We start from the raw sequence: 26,257 nt of genomic DNA, 5'->3' as shown, positions 1-26,257 counted from the left end.
TTTCGATTTTTCAGTATTTCAATTTGCAACTTTTAAATTTTCCGAATTTTCGATTTTTGGAATTTTGATCATTGCATTTTTCGATTTATTAATTGTTCGATTTTGGAATTTTTTTATTTTCAATTATTCCATTTTTTTATTCTCAGTTCTTTAGTTTTCTCGAATTTCAATTCCATATTTCATTTTTCGATTTATAAAAATTCCAATCTTTAATTTTTGATTTTTTGGTTTTTTCGTATTTCACCTTTTTATATTTTTCAATTTTTTGAATTTTCAATCCTTCGATTTTCAGTTTCTCAATTTTTTTAATTTTTCGATGTTTCATTTTCCGATTTTTCAAATTTTCAGTTTTCAAATTTTTCGAATTTTTAATTTTTTTTTTTATACATTCTTCGATTTTTTAAATTAGTTTTCCAATTTCTCAATTCTTACTTTTTCCAATTTTTTGGTTTTTCAAATTTTTCATTTTCTGATTTTTTTATTTTTTCGATTTGTCCACTTTTCAATTTTTCGATTTCTCAATTTTTGATTTTTCGGTTTTTCACTTTTAGATTTTTCCGGTTTTCACTTTTTCGATATTTTAATTTTTAGAGTTTTCAGTTTTTAATTATCATAATTTTGGTTTTTTTATCGATTTTCGATTTTGCCATTTTTTTTAATTTTCTATTTGAATTTTCAAATTTTCATCGTTTCAATTTTCTGTTTCAATTTTTGATTTTTCGAATTTTTATTTTTAGAATTCTCAATTTTAATTTCATGTGATATTCAATGTTTCGATTTTTCAATTTTCAATATTTAAAATTTTCAATTTTTTGGATTTTTAATCATTGGATTATTTCTCAGGTTTCAACTATTTTTTCATTTGAGAATTTTTAATCTTTTCAATGTGTCAAAATTTCAATCGCCTAATTTTTGATTTTTCCATTTCTCCGTATTTTACATTTTCTATTTTTTAATTTTTAGAATTTTCATTTATTCGATTTTCAATTTTCAGTTTCGCAGTTTTTTAATTTTTCGATGTTTCATTTTTCCGATTTTTTAATTCAAATTTTGAATACATATTTCAATCCCTACTTTCTCCTTTTTTTGACTTTTTTAGTTTTTCAATTTTTTCATTTTCTGATTTTTCTGTTTTCATTTATTTATTTTTTATTCGATTTGCCCACTTTTTAATTTTTCGATTTTCCAATTTTTGATTTTTTTGGTATTTCCGTTTTTCACTTTTAAATTTTTCCGGTTTCCAGTTTTTCGATATTTTAATTTTTAGAGTTTTCAATTTTTTAATTATCATAATTTTGACTTCTTAAATTTTTGATTTTCATAATTTTAGGTTTTTCAGATCTTCAATTTTTCGATTTTCCATTTTTTAATTTTTCTATTGCAATTTTCAGATTTTCATCCCTGTTTCAAGTTTTCATTTTTCGAGTGTTCAATATTTCACTTCGATTTTTTATTTTTAGAATTTTTGGATTTTTCAATTTGCAATTTTTTAAATTTTTCGACTTTTTAATTGGATTTTGGAATTCTTATCATAATTTTGGTTTCTTAAATTTTGGATTTTCAAAATTCTCGATTTTTCAGATTTTCAATTTTCGATTTTCTAATGTTTTAATTTTTGATTTTTCAATTTTTCAATATTTCAATTGGAGTGTTTTATCTACAGAATTCTCAAGTTTAATTTTATGTGATTTTCAATTTTTCGATTTTTCAATTTGCAATTTTAAAAATTTTTCGAAATTTAAATTTTTTAATTATTCAATTTTGAAATTTTTTCATTTTTAATTATTCCATTTTTCGAATTTTCAGTTCTTTCATTTTTTCAGGTTCAGTTATTTGATTTCCCAGTTTTTATTTAATTTTTAGAAGTTCCATTTCTTCAGTTTTCAATTTTTAGTTTCTTAATTTTTCAATTTTTCCATGTTTCACTTTTCCGATTTTTCAAATTTTCATTTTTGAATTTTCTGAGTTTTCAGTTTTTGTTTTTTTTGTGCATTTTTCGATTTTTTAATTCAGTTTTTAAATTTTTCAGTCCTTACTTATTTTCTGATTTTTTAGTTTTTCAATTTTTTTCATTTTCTGATTTCTCAATTGTTCTAATTTTCATTTTCTTTTTTCGTTTTTTAGTTTTTCGCTTTTAGATTTTTCCAGTTTTGACTTTTTTGATATTTTAATTTTTAGAGTTTTCAATTTTTAATTTTCATAACTTTGGTTTCTTAAATTTTGGATTTTCAAATTTTCGATGTTTCAGATTTTCAGTTTTTCGATTTTTCCATTTTTTCTATTTTCTATTCCAATTTTCTGATTTTCATCCCTTCAGTTATCAGATCTTTCAATTGTTCCATTGTTTTCTCAATTTTGGATGTTTCTATTTTTCCGTATTCCTATTTTTTTATATTTCCGTGTTTCCATTTTTCCCATTTTTGAATTTTTAATTTTTAAAATTTTTCAAAAATGTTTCCAATTTTTAATTTCATACTTTTTGACTGTTCCTTCGGAAATTCCACTTTTTTCTTTTTTTTTTTAATTTTTTAGTTATTCCAATTCTCAAATGTTCAATTCTCAATTTTCCAATGTTTCAATTTCGCCATTTTTTATTTTGTAGAATTTTTAGTTTTTCAATTCATTCATTTTTCATTCTCCCGTTTTTTAAATTATAATTTTCCTAATTTTTCAATTTTTCGATTCAATTTCCCAGTTTCCAAAATTTCGAAATCTGCAAAACCGTCCAATTTAGTCAGTTTTTCGGTTATATCTCTTAATTTTTTGAGAACTTTTTCTAGACATTTTTTTTAACATGAAATTGAAATAGGAAAACGTGATTAAAAGTGTCATCGTTCTGTTTGATTGCATCAACAATGGAAACATTCCCAAATTCTTGAATAACATCGACTTTATCAAACACCTTTGAGTGCTTTGTTGATTCGTCGCAAAATTTAAACACACTAAATTAACCTCAGTCCTATAAATAAAACCACAATCGCATATTTTAGCCACTATATTGTTGATAAAACATGACACAAACAAATAAAAACCACAATTGATAAGACACTCCAGTGACCGTTGAAGTACCACCCGTCGTACTATAGACGTAATCTTCGCCACCCCCCCTCCTTGGATCAAAACTACCATACAAAGTACCACCCTCCCTAGAAATGGAGGTTATGGTATTAAAACCATCAGCCGGTCCCGCTTCGGTCACATTATGCCCAATCTCGATTAGAGCATCTATGAAATCCTGTGAGTACCCTTCCTCCAACAGTACTTGCATTGGAAACAGCTGGTGGTGCAACCTCTTATCAACAACAGCATCCTTAACAGTGTAATTAAACCACAAATTCTTAATCATGATCTAAAACGACAAAATTAACCCCCAAGCAACCGAAAAACAAGTAGTACCGATGCCACCGTCGTGATAATCTTGGTACCTCCAGACCCACCAACCACGAGTCGAACATCCCCATTGCCATCCACCACGATCGAGGGATTCATGGACGACATGGGTCTCTTTCCTGGTACTATATAGTTACTGGGGGACGGCGGTACCCCGTACACATTATCAAACCCCGGCGACGAAAAATCATCCATTTGGTCATTCAAAATAATCCCGGTACTCGCAGACGCAAATCCAGCCCCAAAACTACCAAAAATTAGACAAATCAAGCAAATTTCGCTACCTACTCGTAGTTGATGGTACTAGTGACGGAAACCGCGTCTCCATTGGGTGCCAACACACACAAATTAGCGGTACCATGGTCCAACGGCTGCGTCACATTCGCTCCGTAGTACCCTGGATCTTCAGACGTCTGGTTGTCAAAAATGAGGGCTCGGAGTTCTTGTGCAAAGGTTGTTGATGTCAATTGGTTGACTATCTACAAGTACTATTTAGAAGGGTTCGGTTCAAGTGGTACTCACCTCAGTGACGTCGACGAAATCGGGATCGCCGAGTTCAGTGCGTTTGGCGAAGCCGAATTTGAAAGCCTCGATGACGCGTTGCCAGTTGGTGACCGAGGTGGGGTCAGCGGGGTCGAGGAAGTCGCTGAGGATGGTCATGATGAGCCCGAGGATAAGCCCGGAGCCTGGGAGAGGGGTGGCGTGGAGGGTTTGGTTGAAGGGGAGTTGGATTGGGATGGGGGTTGACCACACAGGGGCGTAATTTTGGAGGTCTTCTTCAGTGATGATTCCACCTTTGGCTTGGATGTCTTTGACGAAGTCTGAGGTTAGAGTACCGTTGTAGAGGACGTCGGCGCCGTTTTCAGCTATCAGTTCCAAGGTTTTAGCGAGACGAGGTCGAGTGATTTTTTCGGTTTCTGCATACGTTTGGTTTGTCGCTGCTTTGATAAAAATCCCCCTAAAAAGTCGAACTGTGGAATTAGTTTTAAGGTACGACTTACGTACCGAAGAATGTCGTCCTTCATTATGTCTTCTTTGTAGGTATCGGTAACCGCCGCCAGGTACTTCGTCACCGGGATTCCCTCATTACACAAATCTATAGTCGGTTGTACCAGATCCTTCCAAGGTACTCCTCCTCCGTACTTATTGTAAGCCTCCCAATACCCCTTGAGTTCTCCCGGTACCGCCACCGCCAGTCCCCCTCTGATCGCAGAATCTTCGTCTTTCCCAAACATCGTCTCGTTGGCTTTCTCCGGTGCTACTTCTCTAGCAATCAAGAAGTCGCTCTTACCCCCATCTTTTATATATATGTTCATGAGAAAACCCCCTCCGAGACCCATGCAGTTGGGTACTGAAACTCCTTCGCAGAACAGAGCAGCGATTGCTGCGTCCACGGCAGTACCGTTTTTCTTTAAAATGGAAGTACCGATCTGGGCACAAGCGGGGCCGTTGCTTATCACAACCCCAGTGGCGGTTTCTTCAGGTCGGGTGGTACCCAGTAGAGTTAAGACGAAAAAGAAGGCTTGAAGAAACCTAAAACATTGTTAAGAAAGATTGTAACTTTTTGGTGAACAAGTACCTCATCTTGGTAAAGAACACTATGGAAAATAACGAATGAAGTGCGAGGGCAGCTATTTAAATCTTATGGTGATAAGATTTAATCAAACAATTCAAATTTTTTTATAGGACTTGTCCATAAAATTTGATAAGATAACAAATTTTGCGTCTTGTACAATTTCATGGAAACAAATGAAGTGTGTGTGCAGCTGTGGGACTCTTGCATTTTTTCCACAAAACTTACAAAAATATTAAAAAAGATGTAAATTGTGTATAGTTGGCAACATCAACGCGTTCCTTGTAGAATTTGACAGTTATCAGTTTTCATTTTTGTTTTTTTTAGTACATTTTTCGATTTCTTAATTCAGTTTTCCAATTGTTTGATATTTTTAGTTTTTCATTTTCTGATTTTTCGATTTTTCCAATTTTCATTTTTTTTTATTTTTTCGATTTGTCCACTTTTCAATTTTTCGATTTCTCAACTTTAGATTTTTGGTTTTTCCGTCTTTCACTTTTAGATTTTTCCGGTTTTCACTTTTTTGACATTTTAATTTTTAGAGATTTCAATTTTCAAGTATCATAATTTTAGTTTATCAATGTTTGGATTTTCAAAATTTTCAATTTTTAGATTTTCCATTTTTTTGATTTTTCTTTTCCAATTTTCAAATGTTCATCCTTTCAATTTTTGATTGTTCAGTTTTTCAATATTTCACTTCGATTTTTTATTTTTAGAATTCTCAGTTTTAATTTTGTGTAATTTTAAATTTTTCGATTTTTCAATTTGCAATTTTTCAAATTTTTCAAATCTTCAATTTTTGAATTTTTGATCATTGTATTTTTTGACTTCCATTTATTCCGTTTTTTGAAATTTCCGTTCTTTAATTTTATCAGATTTCAATTATTTTTTCAATTTATCAAAATTTCTATCACTTGATTGTTGATTTTTCGATTTCTCCGTATTTCACATTTTCTATTTTTTAATTTTAAGAATTTTCATTTCTTGAACTTGCAATGTTCAGTTTCTCAATTTTTCGATGTTGCATTTTTCCGATTTGCCAAATTTTCATTTTTTAATTTTTCAAATGTTCAATGTTTGTTTTTTTTTTAGTACATTTTTCGATTTCTTAATTCACTTTTTGAAGTTTTCAGTCCTTTCTATTTCCAATTGTTTGCATTCTCGTTTTTTTTATTTTTTCGATTTTTTCGATTTGTCCAACTTCTTATTTTTTTATTGTTCCGGTTTTCAGTTTTTCCAAATTTTAATTTTTACAGTTTTCAATTTTTAACTATCATAATTTAGGTTTCTTAAATTTTGGATTTTCAAAATTTTCGATTTTTCAGATTTTCAGTTTTTGGATTTTAATCATTGGATTTTTCGACTTTTAATTATTCGATTTTGAAATTTTTTTAAGTTTTAATTATTCCATTTTTCGATTCTTCATTTTTTTAATTTTCTCAGGTTTCAATTATTTTTTCATTTTGTCAAAATTTCAATCAGTTAATTTTTGATTTTTCGATTTGTCCGTATTTCAAATTTTTTTTAATTTTTAGTTTCTTAATTTTTCAATTTTTCCAATTTTTCAAATTTTCATTTTTGAATTTTCCCAATTTTGAATTTTTGTTTTTTTTTATACATTTTTCGATTTTTTAATGCAGTTTTTAAATTTTTCAATCTTTACTTTTTCCAATTTTCTGTGTTTTTAGTTTTTCAATTTTTTCATTTTTTGATTTCTCAATTGTTCCAATTTTCATTTTTTTTTAATTTTTTTGATTTCTCAATTTTTGATTTTTCGATTTTTTCATTTTTTTGATTTTTTATTCCAGTTTTCAGATTTTCATTCTTTCAATTTTTCAATTACTTGATTTTTTCGTGTTATCAATATTTGATTTTTCGTAATCCCATTTTTCAGTTTTTTAATTTAGGATTTTCAGTATTTGGACATTTTCTGACTTTTTAATTTTTAATATTTATTTTTCGAATTTTATATTATTCAGTTTTTCTATTTTTTAACTTCTTTTTTTTATTTTTTATTTTTTTCAAGTATTCCATTTTTTATCTTTTCGATTTTTTGAATGAGGTTTTCGATTTATTTGTTAGTTTTTCAATTTTTCGATTACTCAATTTTTGTTTGTTCAGTTTTTCCGTACTTCATTTTTTCGATGTAGAACTTGAAACTGATTAAAAGTATTTCAATTTTTAATTTTTTCAATTTATCAAAATTTCAATCGCTTAATTTTTGATTTTGGATTTCTCCGTATTTCACATTTTCTATTTTTTAATTTTTCAATTTTCAGTTTTCAATTTTTCAATTTTTCTGAATTTAATTTTTCCGATTTTTAAATTTTTATTTTTTTAATACATTCTTCGAGTTTTATTTCAAAGTGTGAATTTTTCAATCCTTCCTTTTTCTGTTTTTTTTTTTATTTTCCAATTTTCCGATTTTTTCACATTTCGATTTTTCAATTATTCATTATTTTTTAATTTTAAGAATTTTCATTTCTTGAATTTGCAATGTTCAGTTTCTCAATTTTTCGATGATGCATTTTTCCGATTTGCCAAATTTTCATTTTTTAATGTTTCAAATTTTCAATGTTTGTTTTTTTTTTAGTACATTTTTCGATTTCTTATTTCACTTTTTGAATTTTTCAGTCCTTACTATTTTCAATTGTTTGCATTTTCGTTTTTTCTAATTTTTCGATTTGTCCAACTTCTTATTTTTTTATTGTTCCGGTTTTCAGTTTTTCCAAATTTTAATTTTAAGAGTTTTCAATTTTTAATTATCATAATTTAGGTTTCTTAAATTTTGGATTTTCAAATTTTTCGATTTTTTAGATTTTCAGTTTTTGGATTTTAATCATTGGATTTTTCGACTTTTTAATTATTCGATTTTGAAATTTTTTAAGTTTTAATTATTCCATTTTTCGATTCTTCATTTTTTTAATTTTCTCAGGTTTCAATTATTTTTTCATTTTGTCAAAATTTCAATCACTTAATTTTTGATTTTTCGGTTTGTCCGAATTTCAAATTTTTTTTAATTCTTAGAAGTTTCAATTCTTCAATTTTCAATTTTTAGTTTCTTAATTTTTCAATGATTACGATTTTTCAAATTTTTATTTTTGAATTTTCCCAATTTTCAATTTTTGTTTTTCTTTCATACATTTTTCGATTTTTTAATGCAGTTTTTCAATTTTTTCATTTTTTGATTTCTCAATTGTTCCAATTTTAATTTTTTTTTTATTTTTTCGATTTCTCAATTTTTGATTTTTCGATTTTTTCATTTTTTTGATTTTTTATTCCAGTTTTCAGATTTTCATCCTTTCAATTTTTCAATTACTTGATTTTTTCGTGTTCTCAATTTTTTATTTTTCGTATTCCCATTTTTCAATTTTTTAATTTAGGATTTTCAGTATTTGAACATTTTCTGACTTTTTAATTTTTTAATATTCATTTTTCTAATTTTATATTATTCAGTTTTTCTATTTTTAACTTCTTTTTTCGATTTTTAATTTTTTTCAATTATTCCATTTTTTATTTTTTCGATTTTTTTAATGAGATTTTCGATTTGTTAGTTTTTCAATTTTTCGATTACTCAATTTTTGTTTGTTCAGTTTTTCCGTACTTCATTTTTTCGCTGTATCAATTTTTAGGATTTTAAATTTTTCACTTTTTCGAAATATCAATTTTTCAAGCTTTTGAATTCTCAATTTTTGAGTTTTCGATTTTTTGGTCTTTCACTTTCGTCGATTCTTTAATTTTTAGAGTTGTCATTTTTATATTTTTGGAATCAGCAGAATTTTTTTTAGCCAACTTTTTTAAAACTTGAAACTGTTACATTGAACGTGATTAAAAGTATTTCAATTTTTAATTTTTTCAATTAATCAAAATTTCAATCACTTCGATTTCTCCGTATTTCACATTTTCTATTTTTTAATTTCTAGAATTTTTAATTTTTCAATTTTTCAATATTTCATTTTTCCGATTTTTCAATTTTTGTTTTTTAATACATTCTTCGATTTTTTATTTCAGTGTTTGAATTTTTCAATCCTTCCTTTTTCTATTTTTTTTATTTTCCAGTTTTCCGATTTTTTCACATTTCGATTTTTCAGTTATTCAGCCCGATTTTTTTATTTTTAGAATTTTCAATTTTTATTTTGTTTAATTTTAAATCTTTCAATTTTTGGATTTTTGATCAATAGATTTTCGTTTTTATAATAATTCGATTTTGGAATTTTTCACTTTTTCAGGTTTCAGGTATTTTTAACTTTTTATTTATTTATTTATTTATTCCATTTTTCGAATTTTCTATTTTTGTTTTTTTTTTCAGTGCATTTTTCTGCTTTATAATTCAGTTTTTGAATTATTCAATCCTTTTTTCCAATTTTTTGATTTTCCAATTTTCGATTTTCCAATTTTCGATTTTTTTACTTTTTCCATTTTTTTTTTCGATTTGGCCACTTTCCAATTTTTCGATTTCTCAGTTTTTGATTTTTCGCTTATTCCGTTTTTCTTAATTTTAGATTTTTCCGGTTTTCACTTTTTTGACATTTTAATTTTTAGAGATTTCAATTTTCAAGTATCATAATTTTAGTTTATCAAAGTATGGATTTTCAAAATTTTCAATTTTTAGATTTTCCATTTTTTTGATTTTTCTTTTCCAATTTTCAAATGTTCATCCTTTCAATTTTTGATTTTTCAGTTTTTCAATATTTCACTTCGATTTTTTATTTTTAGAATTCTCAGTTTTAATTTTGTGTAATTTTAAATTTTTCAATTTTTCAATTTGCGATTTTTAATTTTTAGAAGTTTCAATTCTTCAATTTTCAATTTTTAGTTTATTAATTTTTCCATGTATCACTTTTCCGATTTTTCAATTATTTTTTTTAATTTTCCCAATTTTCAATTTTTGTTTTTTTTTTGTACATTTTTCGATTTTTTAATTCAGTTTTTAAATTTTTCAATGTTTACTTCTTCCAATTTTCTGTTTTTAGTTTTTCAATTTTTTCATTTTTTGATCTCAATTTTCCGTTTTTTTAGTTTTTCAATTTTTTCATTTTCTGATTTCTCAATTGTTCCAATTTTCATTTTTTTGATTTTTTCGTTTTCTCAATTTTTGATTTTTCGATTTGTCGTATTCCCATTTTTCAATTTTTTAATTTAGGATTTGAACATTTTCTGACTTTTTAATTTTTTAATATTCATCTTTCGAATTTTATATTATTCAGTTTTTCTATTTTTTAACTTCTTTTTTCGATTTTTATTTTTTTTTCAATTATTCCATATTCCTTTTTTTTCGATTTTTTTTAATGAGATTTTCGATTTATTTGTTAGTTTTTCAATTTTTCGATTACTCAATTTTTGATTGTTCAGTTTTTCCGTACTTCATTTTTTCCATGTATCAATTTTTAGGATTTTCAATTTTTCAATTTTTCGAAATATTAATTTTCCAAGTTTTTGAATTCTCAATCTTTGAGTTTTCAATTTTTTGGTCTTTCACTTTCGTCGATCTTTAAATTTTTAGAATTATCATTTTTATATTTTTGGAATCAGCAGAATTTTTTTTTTGGATTTTTAATTTTTTCAATTAATCAAAATTTCAATTATTTAATTTTTGATTTTTCGATTTCACCGTATTTCACATTTTCTATTTTTTAATTTTTAGAATTTTTAATTTTCCGATTTTTCAATTTTTGTTTTTTTAATACATTCTTTGATTTTTTATTTCAGTGTTTGAATTTTTCAATCCTTCCTTTTTCTATTTTTTTTTATTTTCCAATTTTCCGATTTTTTCACATTTCGATTTTTCAATTATTTTTAGAATTTTCAGTTTTTATTGTGTTTAATTTTAAATCTTTCAATTTTTGGATTTTTGATCAATGGATTTTCGATTTTATAATAATTCGATTTTGGAATTTTTCAATTTCTGAATTCAAGTTTCAGATATTTTTAACTTTTTATGTATTTATTTATTTATTTATTACATTTTTCGAATTTTCTATTTTTGTTATTTTACCAGTGCATTTTTCTGCTTTATAATTCAGTTTTCGAATTATTCAATCCTTTTTTCCAATTTTCAATTTTTTGTACTTTTTCATTTTTTTTTTCGATTTGGCCAATTTCAATTTTTCGATTTTTCGCTTATTCCATTTTTCTTAATTTTTTTTGATTTCCACATTTTCGGTTTCTTAAATTTTCGATTTTTCCAATTTTTTTGATTTTTATATTCCAATTTTTCATTCCTTCAAATTTCTGAAGTTTCAATTATTTAATTTTTTGGTTTTCCCAATTTTTGATTTTTCGATTTTTCCGTATTCCTATTTTTTTATTTTACCGTGTTTCCATTTTTCGTTTATAATGTTCATTTTTCGATTTTTATATTTTCGGGCTTTGTATTTTTTAACTTTCTGCGTTTACAATTTTTTCGGGTTTTCATTTTTTTTTCAGTTATTTCATTTTTTATTTTTTCAATTCTTCGAATGAGTTTTTCGATTCGTCGATTTTTCAATTTTTCGATAACTCAATTTTTGATTGTTAAATTTTTCCGTATTTCACTTCTGCGATATTTCAATCTTTAGGAGGATTTTAAATTTTTTAATTTCCATATTTTCAGTTTTTTTAACGATTTGACATTTCCGATTTTTGAATTTTTCAAGTTTTTGAATTCCCAATTTTTGAGTTTTTCATTTTTTGGTATTTTACTAAAGGATCTTTAAATTTTTAGATTTGTCATTTTTCATCTTCCACTTTTTCGATTTTTGAATTTTTCGATTATTCATTTTCGTTAGATTTTTCAATTTCAAATTTTGAATTTTCTGTTTTTCGGCTTTACGATTGTTTCAATTTCGGAAGTTCTCCATTTTCAATTCTCCAGCTTTTCAGATTTTAATTTTTCTGATTTTTCACTTTTTCGATTCAATTTCCCAATTTCAAAAATTTCGAAACCTTCAAAATCGTCGAATTTCTGATTTTTCTATTAGTCAATGTTTCTATTTTTTCAATTTTTTTGAATTTTCAATTTTTGAATTTTTCAATTTCCCAATTTCTCATTTAACCTTTAAAAAATGGAAGAATTTAAAAAGTAAAAAAATCTAGAAATTGAAAAATCAACAACTCCAAAAATCAAAAATTAAAAAATCGAAAAAAAAATTTTAAAAATGATAATGAAACCACTTATAAAGCAAATCCACATTATGTAATAATAAATGTTTTGTAAATGGAATATTTTGAAAAATAATGGATAAAGTGTAAGTGCATCGATTAAAATCTTTAAGGTGACAAGATTAGATCAAACAAACATTTATGTACAAGATTTATCCATTTTGTACATTTTGAATTCGATAAGATAAAAACAGAATCCAAAAGATAATTACAGTAAAATAACTGTCAAAAAAGCGTCAAATAGCTGCAATGCCAACATTATTATTAAAAAAAAAATGCACTGCCAACTAGAGGTTTTTTTCATCATATTTTACTACTTCCACAGTATTCCACAGTATTTTTCAGGCTTTCTCTTTTTGAACTTTCCGATATTTCACTTATTTCATTTTAAAATTTTTCGATGTTGCAATTTTTGATGTTTCAAATTTCCGATGTTCAAGTATTTCGGTTTTTCAATTTGTCAGTTTTTTAATGTTCTTTTTGAATTTTTAATTTTTAAAATATTTGAAATTTTCATTTTTGTTTTTTTTTTTTTTGTACATTTTTCGATTTTTTTATTCAGTTTTTGAATTTTTCAATCCTTGCTTTTTCCAATTGTTCGATTTTTTTAGTTTTTCAGTTTTTTCATTTTCTGATTTTTCGATTTTTCCAATTTTCATTTTTTCGATTTCTCAACTTTAGATTTTTTGGTTTTCCGTCCTTCGCTTTTAGATTTTTCCGGTTTTCACTTTTTTGACATTTTAATTTTTAGAGTTTTCAATTTTCAAGTATCATAATTTTAGTTTCCCAGTGTGGATTTTCAAAATTTTCGATTTTTTAGATGTTCAATTTTTCGATTTTCCATTTTTTTGAATTTTCTATTCCAATTTTCAAATGTTCATCCTTTCAATTTTTGATTTTCCAGTTTTTCAATATTTCACTTCTTATTTTTAGAATTCTCAGTTTTAATTTTGTGTAATTTTAAATTTTTCGATTTTTCAATTTGCAATTTTAAAATTTTTCAAATTTTCAATTTTTGACTTTTTAATCATTGTATTTTTTGACCTCCATTTATTCCATTTTTTGAAATTTCCGTTTAATTTTATCAGATTTCAATTATTTTTAAATTTTTTAATTTTTTATTTTTTCAGTTTATCATAATTTCTATCACTTAATTTTTTAATTTTTCACTTTTTCGAAATATCAATTTTTCAAACTTTTGAATTCTCAATTTTTGAGTTTTCGATTTTTTGGTCTTTCACTTTCGTCGATTTTTAAATTTTTAGAGTTGTCATTTTTATATTTTTGGAATCAGCAGAATTTTTTTTAGACAACTTTTTTAAACCTTGAAACTTGAACGTATTTCACATTTTCTATTTTTTAAATTTTAGAACTTTTAATTTTTCAATTTTCAGTTTTCAATTTCTCAATTTTTCGATTTTTCAATATTTCATTTTTCCGATTTTTCACTTATTCCAAATTTCTGTTTTTTTATTTATTCGATTTTTTCGATTGGTGTACTACTCAATTTTTCAATTTCTTAATTTTTCGATCTTCCATCCTTCCATTTTTTTTTCTATTCCAATTTTCAGATTTTCATCTTTTCAATTTTTAATTTTTTCAATTTATCAAAATTTCAATCAATTAATTTTTTATTTTTCGATATCCCCGTATTTCACATTTTCTATTTTTTTGATTTTTAGAATTTCTATTTCTTCAATTATCAATTTTCAGTTTCTCATTTTTCCAATTTTTTCGATTAGTTCAATTTTTGATTTTTCGGTTTTTCCGTTTTTCACTATTAGATTTTTCCGGTTTTCACTTTTTCGATATTTTAATTTTTAGAGTTTTCAATTTTTTAATTACCATAATTTTGGCTTCCTAAATTTTGGATTTTCAAATTTTCGATTTTTCAGATTTTTAATTTTTCGATTTTTCTATCTTTTTGTTTCCGTTCCAATTTTCAGATTTTTATCCCTTCAACTTTCAGATGTTTTTGATTTTTCGATTTTTCAATTCGCAAATTTTAAAATTTTTCAAATTTTTAATTTTTGCATTTTTCATCATTCGATCATTTTTTCAATTTATCAAAATTTCAATCACTTAATTTTTAACTTTTTGATTTCTCCGTATTTCACATTTTTTAATTTTTCAAATTTTTCCAGTTTTGTTGATTTTCCAGTTTTCTGATTTTTTCACTTTTTAATTTTTCAGTTCACCCATATTTTTTTAATTTAGTTTTGTTTACTTTTATATCTTTCAATTTTTGGATTTTTGATCAAAGGATTTTTCGACTTTTTAATTATTATTATTCGATTTTGGAATTTTTCAATTTTTTAATTTTCAGTTATTCCATTCTTCAAATTTTCAGTTTTTTAATTTTCCGAAGTTTCAATTAGTATTTCACTTTCCAATTTTAATTTTTTCAATTTTAATTTTTAGAATTTTCAATTCTTCAATTTTTTATTTCCAGTTTCTGAATTTTTAAATTTTTCGAACTTTCAATTTTTGGTTTTTTTTTAATCCATTTTTATGCTTTTTAATTCAGTTTTTGATTTTGCCAATCCTTTTTTCCAATTTTTGGATTTTTCAGTTTTCCGATTTTTTCACTTTTCATTTTTTCATTTATTACTATTTTCAATTTTCAGATTTTCATTCCTTCAATTCTCGAAAGTTGCACCTATTAAATTTTTTTGTTTTCCCAATTTCTGATTTTTATAATTTTTCCGTATTCCCATTTTTTGCTTTTTTAAATTTTCATTTTCTGATTTTTTTTATGTTCATTTTTCGATTTTCATATTTTTCGGGTTTTCTATTTTGTAACCTCATGCATTTAAAATTTTTCCAGTTTTTCATTTTTTTAATTTTTTCGAATGTTTTTCGATTTGTCAATTTTTCGATTTTTTTATTACTTACTCAATATTTTATTGTTCAGTTTTTCCGTATTTCACTTTCTCGATATTTCAATTTTTGGATTTTAAATTTTTCGACTTTTTAATTCCATATTTCCAGTTTCTTACCGTCGCGATTTTTCCGTTTTCCCAATTTTTAAATTTTTAGATTTGTCATTTTCTTATTTCCAAAATTTTAGAGTTTTCAATTTTTCAATTTTACCGATTTTTCAGTTTTTCTATTTTTCAATTACGCAGTTATTCGATATTTTAATTTTTTCATATTTTCATTTCTTCAATTTTCTAATGTTTCAATTATTTAATTTTTTGATTTTCCCAATTTTTGATTTTTCGATTTTTCCGTGTTCTCATTTTTTTGTTTTTCCGTGTTTCCATTTTGGATCTTTTAATTTATAGTATTTTGAATACTTGAACTTGCCGATTTTTCACTTTTTCAAATTTTCATTTTCTGACTTGAATTTTTCGATTATTCATTTTCGTTCGATTTTTTAATTTTAAATTTTTGAAATGTTTCAAATTTTTTATTTTCTATTTTTCGGCTTTACGATTACTTTACTTTCGGAAATTCCAATTTTTTAGTTTTTTGAATTTTTCAGTTATTCCAATTTTCAAATTTTCAATATTCGATTTTCTGATGTTTCAATTTTTCCATTTTCTATTTTGTAGAATGTTCAGTTTTTCTGATTTTTCGATTATAAATTTTTTACTGAATTTTTAACTTTTGAATTTTTCAATTTCCCTACTTCTCAGTTAACCTCTAAATTGTTCGATCAAAATTTAAAATATTTCTAAACCATTCAATTGCCGGTTTTGCTTATGATCGATTTGTTAATTTAGATTGTTGGGTAATTACTTCAATTTTCTATTGTTCAACGAAAGATGTCCTTCGAAAAATCGAAAAATTTGAAAAACGAAAACTCAAAAAATTGAGAACCTGAAAAACTGAGAAATTGAGAAATCTGGAAATTAAAAAATGAAAATGTAAAAAATAAAAAAAATCTTATCTTGTTAATGGAACTTTATGAAAAATGAGTGCAAGTGCATCAATTAAAATCTTTAAGGTGACAAGATTAAATCAAACACACATTTATGTACAAGATTTATCCATTTTGTACATTTTGAATTTGATAAGATGTCTTGTGTAATTTTTTATGAACAGATGACGTATATCTATGGCTATGCGATTTGATAAAACAAACGACTGTCAAAAAAGTGTCAAATAGCTGCAATGCCAACATATTTATTTTAAAAATAAATTACCCACCCTACAAGAGAAGTTTGTCCCGCTTACCTCAAAATTATGAAAGCATTTCTAACCTCACTCTTGTTCTCTTCAGGTTACGGCCGCCTCTCCCCCCGCACGGCCCTCGGCAAAGTCGTCGCCGTGCTCTACGCCCTCGTCGGCGTCCCCCTCATGCTCATCCTCCTCTCGGCCCTCGGCGCCATGCTGGCCACCGGAGCCCGAAAGGCCTACTCGAAACTATGCTGCCACACCGACAGCGGCAAGAAGAGTCCTTCAGTGGGCTACCACAAGGCGCCTTCCAGCCCCTCGGGTAAACTGTACTGCAAAACCCACGAAGGTGCGTCTTCCCCCCGATCGCCACCATACTCACCCCTCTGTTGCAGACTCCGCCTCGATCCAGATCGCCTCTTCCCACAGCACCCCCAACCACGTCTGCAAGAACAGCTACCAGTACGTGGAGCACGGGGAGATCCCCAAGCGGACGGTGTTGGCGACGGTGAAGGCCAGCCACGCCAGGGGCCGCTGCAGGCAAGGCCAAGTCAGACAGATGCTGGCCGACACCTCCCTCTGTCCGGCGCACAGTCACGGAACACCGACGAAGAGCTCGCTAATCATAGGGTCGACGTCGGACGTGGACGACGCCGACGAAGGGGACGAGGGCGAGCACGTGTAAGACAGCGACCAGAGGCGGCTCGTCAATTCTTGCATTTTGTGAAGTTTTAACGACGAGCCGCCGCTGAAAGTACCAACAAAAAAATCCAACTGAACACGAGAAGATGTTCAAAATTCCTGCATTGTTGCCAAATTTTGGTCATTTTCTTGTGAAAGTTAGTGAGTACTTGCTAAGATAAAACTGATTTTTTCAAATCTAAGAAAAGAGAGGGTGGGTGGGCGGGGCTAGTAATTCCTAGGATAAGACTGATTTTGGCAAGTGACATACTTTCTAAGAAAAGAGAGGGCGGGTGGGCGGGGCTAGTACCTGCTGAGATAAAACTGATTTTGGCAAATGACACTTTGTAAGAAAAGAGAGGGTGGGTGGGCGGGGCTAATACGTGCTAAGGTAAAACTGATTTTGGCAAATGATGTACCCGAGAGAGGGCGGAGCATATTGCTTCTTACTTGATTCATGTCTGGATTTTCATGAAATATCCAAGAACTGAAAATCGAAAAATGAAACATGAGAAAATCGAAAAAATGTAAAATTCAAAAGTTCTAAAATTTAAAAATCGAGAAATCGAAACTCCCAAATTTAAAAAATCGGATAACTGAAAAATCGAAACATCGAAAGACTGGAAAATCGAAAAATCGAAAAATCAAAAGATCAAGAAATCATGGAGTCGAAAAGTCGAACAACTGAGAAACCGAAATAGGCCAAAATCGAAAAATCGAAAAATTGAGAATTGAACTATTTATAAATTGAGAAATTGATAATCGAAATATTGAAAAGTCTAAATCTCGATAAATCGGGAAATCAAAAAACTTAAAAATTCGAAAAATTGAAAAATTGAGAGATTGAAAGATCAAAAGAACGAGAAATCGAAAAGTGATGAAGTCGAAAAATCGAAAAATAGAGAAATCGACGAACAAAAAGTCAAAAGTTGAAAAATTGGAAAAGCGGAAAAATCAAAAAACGAAAAAATGGAAAACTGGAAAAACTGAGAAACCGAAATAGGCCAAAATAAAAAATTGAAAAACTGATGAATCGAAAACCTGAACAATCAAATCTCGGTAAATCGGGAATGAAAAATTAACAAATAGAAAAATTGGAAAACAAAACATCTAAAACCAGGAAGTCGAAAAATCGAAAGATTAAGAAATATTGAAAAATCGAAAAAGTAAAAAGGTAGACACATCGAAAAATCCAGAAGTCAAAAATAGAACAGCCGAAGAATTGAAATATTGAAAAATTCTAAAACTGAAATATCTAAAAACTGAAAAATCGAAAAATCAAAAAAGCGAAGTCGAAAAATAGAAACCTTAAAAAATCGAAAAATTGAAAAATCATAAACCTGAAAAATCAAAAAATTAAAGAACAGGAAAATCGAAACACTCGAAGGTCAAGAAATGGGAAAATCAAAACATCGATTAATTGAAAAATCGAAAAATTGAGAGTTTATGAAATTTGAAAAATTAAAAAATCGAAAATTTGACAAAATGACAATTAAAAAACAGAAAATCCAAAACGGGGAAGTCGAAAAATCAAAAGATTAAGAAATCGAAACATTTGAAAAATTCGAAAACGTGAAAAATCGAGAAATCGAAAAATCTAAAATTTTAAAAATTAAAAAATCTAAAATTTAAAAATCGAAGAATTGAAAAATCCCAAAACGGAGATATCCAAAAACTGAAAAATGAAAGAAAAACTGAAAAATGGAAAACCTGAAAAATCCTAAAACTGAAATATCCAAAAACTGAAAACCTAAAAAATCGAAAAATTGAGCAATCGAAAAATCCAAAAAGTGAAGTCGAAAAATCGAAACCTTAAAAAAATTAAAAAATGAAATATCTAAAAATTAAAGAATTGAAGAACAGGAATGTCCAAAACTCTCGAAAGTCAAGAAATGGGAAAATTGAAAAATCGAAAAATTGACTGTTTATGTCAAATTTGAAAAATTGAAAAATCGAAAATTTGAAAAAACGACAATTGAAGATAGAAAATCTAAAACCGAGAAGTCGAAAAATCGAAAGATTAAGAAATCAAAACATTTGAAAAATTGAAATGTGGAAGAGCTGAAATGAAAAATGGAGCAATCGAAAAATCTAAAATTTAAAAATCGAAAAAGTAAAAAGTCGATACATCGAAAAATCCAGAAGTCAAAAATGGAAAAGTCGAAGGACAGAAATTTGAAAAATCGCAAAACTGGAATATCGAAAAACTGAAAAATGAAAGAAAAACTGACGAATCGAAAAACTGAAATATCCAAAAACTAAGAACCTAAAGAATCGAAAAATTGAAAAATCAAGAACTTGCAAAATCGTAAGATCGAAAAATTGAATAATACGCAAACTGAAAAATCCCAAAACTGAAGTGTCAAAAACTGAGAAACTAAAAAATTGAAAAATTTGGAAATCGAAAAATCAAAAAAGTGAAGTTGAAAAATCGAAACCTGAAAAAATGGAAAAATTGAGAAACCAAAAAACCTGAAAAATCAATTAATTGAAAAATCGACAAATAAAGGGTTAATAAAAGTCAAAAATTGAAAAATTGAAATATTTAAAAATCGTAAAATTGAAGAGAAAAACTGAAAACCGATAAATTGAAAAATTGAGACATTGTAAAATCCAAAAATTGAAATATCTAAAAACTGAAAAATCGAAAAACCAAAAAGTGAAGTCGAAAAATGCAAACCTTAAAAAATCGAAAAATTGAAAAATCAAGAAAATTAAAGAACTGAACAACAGGAAAATCGAAACATGGTCAAGAAATGGGAAAATCAAAACATGGATTAATTGAAAAATCGAAAAATTGAGAGTTTATGAAACTCAAATTTGAAAAACTAAAAAATCGAAAATTTGACAAAATGACAATTGAAAAACAGAAAATCTAAAACCGGGAAGTCGAACAATCAAAAGATTAAGAAATCGAAACATTTGAAAAATTCGAAAACGTGAAAAATTCAAATATCGAAGAACTGAACTGAAAAATCGAGAAATCGAAAAATCTAAAATTTTCAAAATTAAAAAATCTAAAAATATAAAAACAGAAAAATTGAAAAATCGAAAAAGTAAAATACTCAACACATCGAAAAATCCAGGAGTCAAAAATCGAAAAGTCGAAGAATTGAAATATTGAAAAATCCCAAAACTGAGATATCGAAAAACTGAAAAATGAAAGAAAAAACTGGAAAATGGAAAACCTGAAAAATCCGAAAACTGAAATATCCAAAAACTGAGAACCTAAAAAGACGAAAAAATTCAGAAACGTTAAAATTTGAAAATTTTAAAAATATTGAAGAACTGAAAAATCTAAAACTCCAAAAATCCAAAAAATTTGAAAAAAATGAAAATTTGGAAAAATCCAAAAAATCTGGAAATTTTGGAAAATTCAAAAAATCTGGAAATTTTAAAAAATCCAAAAAAGCTGGAAATTTCGAGAAATCCAAAAAATCTGGAAATTCTGAAAAATCCAAAAAATCTGGAAATTTTGAAAATTTCAAAAAATCTGGAAATTTTGAAAAATCCAAAAAATCTGGAAATTTTGAAAAATTCAAAAAATCTGGAAATTTTGAAAAACCAAAAAATCTGGTAATTTTGAGAATTCAAAAAAATCTGGAAATTTTTAAAAATCTCCAAAAAATCTGGAAATTTTGAAAATACCAAAGAATCTGGAAATTTTGAAAATACTAAAAATTGAGAAACCGAAATAGGCCAAAATCTAAAAGTTAAAAATTGAGCAATTTATAAATTGAGAAATTGACAATCAAAATATCGAAAAATCCAAATCTCGGTAAATCGAGAAATCAAAAAACTTAAAAATTCGAAAAATTGAAAAACTGAGAAATTGAAAGATCCAAAGAACGAGAAATCGAAAAGTGATGAAGTCGAAAAATCGAAAAATAGGGAAATCGACAAACAAAAAGTTGAAAGTTGAAAAATTGGAAAAGCGGAAAAATCAAAAAACGAAAAAATGGAAAACTGGAAACACTGAGAAACCGAAATAGGCCAAAATAAAAAATTGAAAAACTGATAAATCGAAAACCTGAACAACCAAATCTCGATATCGATAAATCGGGAATGAAAAATTAACAAATCGAAAAATTGGAAAACAGAACATCTAAAACCAGGAAGTCGAAAAATCGAAAGATTAAGAAATATTGAAAAATTAAAATATCAAAAGATTGAAAAATCTAAAATTTAAAAATCCAAAAACTGAAAAATCGAAAAAGTAAAAAGGTAGACACATCGAAAAATCCAGAAGTCAAAAATAGAAAAGCCGAAGAATTGAAATATTGAAAAATCCTAAAACTGAAATATGTACAAACTGAAAATTCGAAATATCAAAAAAATGAAGTCGAAAAATAGAAACCTCAAAAAATCAAAAAATTAAAGAACTGAAGGACAGGAAAATCGAAACACTCGAAGGTCAAGAAATGGGAAAATCAAAACATCGAATAATTGAAAAATCGAAAAATTGAGAGTTTATGAAAGTCAAATTTGAAAAATTAAAAAACCGAAAATTTGACAAAATGACAATTGAAAAACAGAAAATCTAAAACCGGGAAGTCGAAAAATCAGAAGATTAAGAAATCGAAACATTTGAAAACTTGAAAAATTCAAAAATCGAAGAACTGAACTGAAAAATCGAGAAATCGAAAAATCAAAAATTTTCAAAATTAAAAAATCCAAAATATAAAAACAGAAAAATTGAAAAATCGAAAAAGTAAAATAATCAACACATTGAAAAATCCAGGAGTGAAAAATCGAAAAGTCGAAGAATTGAAATATTGAAAAATCCAAAAACTGAAATATTCAAAAACTGAGAACCTAAAAAGACGAAAAAATTTAGAAACGTCAAAATTTGAAAATTTTAAAAATATTGAAGAATTCTAAAAATCTAAAAATCCAAAAATCCAGAAATCCAAAAGTCTAAAAACCCAAAAATCTAAAAAAAAATTTTGAAAAATTCAAAAAAATCTGGAAATTTTGAAAAATCAAAAAATCTGGTAATTTTGAAAATTCAAAAAAATCTGGAAATTTCGAAAATTCCTGAAACTGGATATTTTGATAATACCAAAAAATCTGGGAATTTTGAAAAAACAAAAAAATTTGGAAATTTGGAAAAATCCAAAATATCTAGAAATTTTGAAAAACTAATAAAATCCGGAAATTTTAAAAATTCCAAAAAATCTGGAAATGAAAATATCAAAGAATCTGGAAATTTCGAAAAACCAAAAAAATCTGGAAATTTTGAAAAACCAAAAAATCTGGAAATTTTGAAAATTCCAAAAAATCTGGAAATTTCGAAAAATTCAAAAAATTGAAAATTTTTGAAAATTCCAAAAAATCTGGAAATTTTAAAAAATCCAAAAAATCTGGAAATTTTCAATTTTTTTTAAAAGTGGAGATTTTGAAAAATTAAAAAAAAATCTGGAAATTTTGAAAAATCCAAAAAATCTGGAAATCTTGAAAATACCAAAGAATCTGGAAATTTTGAAAATACCAAAAAATCTGGAAATTTTGAAAATACTAAAAATTGAGAAACCGAAATGGGCCAAAATCGAAAAGTTAAAAATTGAGCAATTTATAAATTGAGAAATTGACAATCTAAATATCGAAAAATCCAAATCTTGGTAAATCGAGAAATCAAAAAACTTAAAAATTCGAAAAATTGAAAAACTGAGAGATTGAAAGATCCAAAGAACGAGAAATCGAAAAGTGATGAAGTCGAATAAAATGTAAAAATCCAAAAATTGAAAAATCGAAAAAGTGAAGTCGAAAAATAGAAACCTTAAAAAATCGAAAAATTGAAAAATCAAAAACCTGAAAAACCAAAAAATTAAAGAACTGAAGAACAGGAAAACCGAAACACTTGAAGGTCAAGAAAAACTGAAAATTTGACAAAATGACAATTGAAAAACAGAAAATCTAAAACCGGGAAGTCGAAAAATCAAAAGATTAAGAAATTGAAGAATTGAACTGAAAAATGGAAAAATCGAAAAACTGAAAAATCGAAAAAGTAAAATAATCAACACATCGAAAAATCCAGGAGTCAAAATTGAAAAGTCGAAGAATCGAAATATTGAAAAATCCCAAAACTGAGATATCGAAAAACTGCAAAAAGGAAAATCTGAAAAATCCAAAAACTGAAATATCCAAAGACTGAGAACCTAAAAAGTCGAAAAACTGAGCTATCGAAAAATCCAAGATGTGAAGTCGAAAAATCGAAACTAAAAAATGAAAAATCAAAAAATTAAAGAATTGAAGAACAGGAATATCGAAACCCTCGAAAGTCAAGAAATGGGAAAGTCAAAACATGGATTAATTGAAAAATCTAAAAATTGACAGTTTATAAATGTCAAATTTAAAAATTTGAAAAATCGAAAATTTGACAAAATGACAATTGAAAAACAGAAAATCTAAAACCGGGAAGTCGAAAAATCAAAAGATTAAGAAATCGAAACTTTTGAAAAATTCGAAAAGGTAAAAAATTCAAATATCGAAGAACTGAACTGAAAAATCGAGAAATCGAAAATTTTTAAAATTAATAAATCTAAAATTTAAGATACGAAAAACTGAAAAATCGAAAAAGTAAAAAATCGACATCGAAAAATCCAGGAAAAAAAAATGGAAAAGTCGAAGAATCGAAATATTAAAAAATCCCAAAACTGAGATACCGAAAAACTGAAAAATCGAAAAATCAAAAAAGTGAAGTCGAAAAATAGAAACATTAAAAAATCGAAAATTTGAAAAATCAAAAACCCGAAAAATAAAAAAATTAAAGAATTGAAGCACAGGAATATCGAAAGTCAAGAAATGGGAAAGTCAAAACATCCATTAATTGAAAAATTGGAAAATCGAAAATTTGAGAAAACGACAACTGAAAAACAGAAAATCTAAAACGGGAAGTCGAAAAATCGAGAGATTCAAAAATCGAAACATTTGAAAAATTGAAATATGGAAGAGCTGAAATGAAAAATCGGGAAATCGATAAAACTAAAATTTTAAATATTGAAAAATTAAAATACCAAAAAATTGAGAAATCTAAAATTTAAAAATCGAAAAAGTAAAAAGTCGACACATCGAAAAATCGAGAAGTCAAAAATGGAAAAGTCGAAGAACAGAAATATGTATTGAAAAATCCCAAAACTGAAGTATCGAAAAACTGAAAAGTGAAAGAAAAACTGACGAGTCGAAAAACTGAAATATCCCAAAAGTGAGAATCTAAAGAATCGGAAAATTGAGAAATCGAAAAATCAAAAACCTGCAAAATCGTAAGATCGAAAAATTGAATAATAAGTAAACTGAAAAATCCCAAAACTGAGAAATTAACAAATTGAGAAATCGAAAAATCAAAAAAATGAAGTCGAAAAATCGAAACCTGAAAAAATAGAAAAATTGAAAAACCAAAAAACCTGAAAAATCAATTAATTGAAAAATCGAAATATTTAAAAATCGTAAAATTGAAGAAAAAAAACTGAAAACCGAAAAATTGAAAAAGTGAGAAATTGTAAAATCCGAAAATTGAATAATAAATAGGAGTAAACTGAAAAGAAAACTAAAATTTCGAAAAACTGAGAATTCGATAGTTGAAACAATTATGGCTTATAAATCAAATCGTTTCCGAACGCTTAGAGTCGACATTGGCCTGAGCGCGCTCTGGTCTGTAGATCAAACAAGTTCTCAGACGACGAACTGTAATTCGTGTGACCTGAAAGTAAAACGCGTCGTTAAAAATATTATAACATTTTTCCTATTGTAGTTAATTTTATTCCTAGTTAGAAACAAACACTGTTGCCAACATAAATTGATCAAAATTTGGAAAAATTACGAGGAATTTTGAACATCTTGATTATTATTTATTGTTGTTGTCAGGTTGTGCACGCACGACACGCCGTCCCGCGTGCCCCTCATCTGGCGCTCCGCCGACAGCGACGGCACGCCGCCCCCAGCATCATCGTCATCACCGTCAGTGCCTGCCAGTCTCGTTCTACTTATATTTTTCTCGTACGTGTGCCTGGGAGCGGCCGCGTTCGCCACCGCCACCGGCTGGAGCTTCCTCGACGCCACGTACTTCTGCTTCATCGCCCTCTCCACCATCGGCATCGGAGACAAGCTGCCCCAAGGCGGGGACACCCACGCCCAGCTGCAGCTGCTGGCGTGCTGTTTATACCTGTTCCTCGGACTCGTCGTCGTCGCGATGTGCTTCAGTCTAGTGCACGAGGAGATCTCGACCAAGTGCAAACATATCGCCAGTAACATGGGACTGTTGAGACACTAGTGACTGTTGTTTATATTTGGAAGTGCGATTTTCGAAAGCGGAATCAAATAATAAAATATTATGCGAAACGGGGAGTTTTATTGTTTACCTCTGGCGCGAGGGGACTCGCTAGACGATATATAACATTTTTTTGGTTTTTTGTATGAAACAATGATATTAATATAGATGTATCATACATCAAACTGCAGCTTTTTTCATATTCTAGAGCGCAGTGACCAGTTCAATCAACTAAAAAAATATGGATGAGAAATATCGTAAAAAAAGCACCATTGTATGTTTTCTTTTCAAGCTTTTTGAGTCATAACCATCATAGAATCGCTTGAAAATTCGCACATGGATAAAACATCACTTTTTTCAGGGCGCAGAGTCATTAAATGTTTGTTAGTGGTACAATTTGTTTAAATAATAATGTGTTTATTAAAATCAAAATATACCACAAATTAATGCAAAATACGTCGAATAATTTTAACAGGAATATCAGAGGAAAATTAATGATCTATTAGTTAGCAGAGTTTTTAACAAAAACTAACAATTATTGAAAAAAATGGGTATCAATTCGACAGAATTTGAGCAGTTAGTTCAGTACTTTGCCGATAGGAGCGCCACTAAAATTTACGGAAGCGGCTTTCCAGGTAAAACCCTTATCGCCTGGTCTACCATAAGCTGATTGTTAGAGTTCTCGGCTGATTTTTCTAATTTATGGCAAGGAACTCAGTTTTATAACAAGCCGCCAGGACCGGTCGTAGTAATCTATTGTTAAGGAAATTAACTTTTACGCAATGAGGTACTATCATAAAACCGAATTAAAACTGGGGAACTATAATATTTTTACTCCACTCAGGATCCTGAATTCAATACACATGATTATTAAAAATTCATTGTAATATTGTTGTTAATATATATTTTGCTTTCTTAATTAATAAAACTAATAAACATATTTATAATAATAATAAAAAAATATATAAAATACAGCTTTTGTTTAACACGTATAGGTAAGTAGCTAAGTGTATCTACTACTTATCCCAAAAAGGAGGTGTTTTAAAAAAGCCCTACGCCCAGTAACTTCTCCCTTCATTGTTTAC

At 27.2% G+C, this 26,257-nt stretch overlaps 2 protein-coding genes across 2 annotated transcripts in view; one reads left to right on the top strand and one right to left on the bottom strand.

Moving 5' to 3' along the window:
* LOC135132035 (TWiK family of potassium channels protein 7-like) overlaps nucleotides 1-25,243 on the top strand; it is a 300,939-nt gene extending 275,696 nt beyond the window's left edge. Inside the window, exons 4-6 of the mRNA XM_064059952.1 lie at nucleotides 16,332-16,574; nucleotides 16,621-16,906; nucleotides 24,770-25,243. Of these exons, the coding sequence (XP_063916022.1) occupies nucleotides 16,332-16,574; nucleotides 16,621-16,906; nucleotides 24,770-25,175 (935 nt within the window). The 3' untranslated portion in view covers nucleotides 25,176-25,243. The remainder of the gene's footprint in view (nucleotides 1-16,331; nucleotides 16,575-16,620; nucleotides 16,907-24,769) is intronic.
* Nucleotides 2,981-5,037, bottom strand: LOC135132028 (glutathione hydrolase 1 proenzyme-like). Its single transcript, XM_064059943.1, has 6 exons — nucleotides 4,970-5,037; nucleotides 4,396-4,923; nucleotides 3,913-4,348; nucleotides 3,679-3,869; nucleotides 3,397-3,637; nucleotides 2,981-3,349 (listed from the first exon to the last, which is right to left on the bottom strand). Exons 1-6 carry the CDS (start codon nucleotides 4,972-4,974, stop codon nucleotides 2,987-2,989), a joined length of 1,764 nt encoding a protein of 587 aa, XP_063916013.1. The 5' UTR covers nucleotides 4,975-5,037; the 3' UTR covers nucleotides 2,981-2,986.
* Nucleotides 25,244-26,257: the final 1,014 nt, after the last annotated feature.

The sequence above is a fragment of the Zophobas morio genome, unplaced genomic scaffold, assembly GCF_036711695.1.
Source record: "Zophobas morio isolate AGI-343-1 ecotype UQ-CSIRO unplaced genomic scaffold, CSIRO_AGI_Zmor_V1 ptg000021l, whole genome shotgun sequence".
In the NCBI taxonomy this organism is placed as follows: Eukaryota; Metazoa; Arthropoda; class Insecta; order Coleoptera; family Tenebrionidae; genus Zophobas; species Zophobas morio.
Note: the sequence above shows the minus strand (reverse complement) of the source record. Positions and strands in the feature narration are given on the sequence as shown.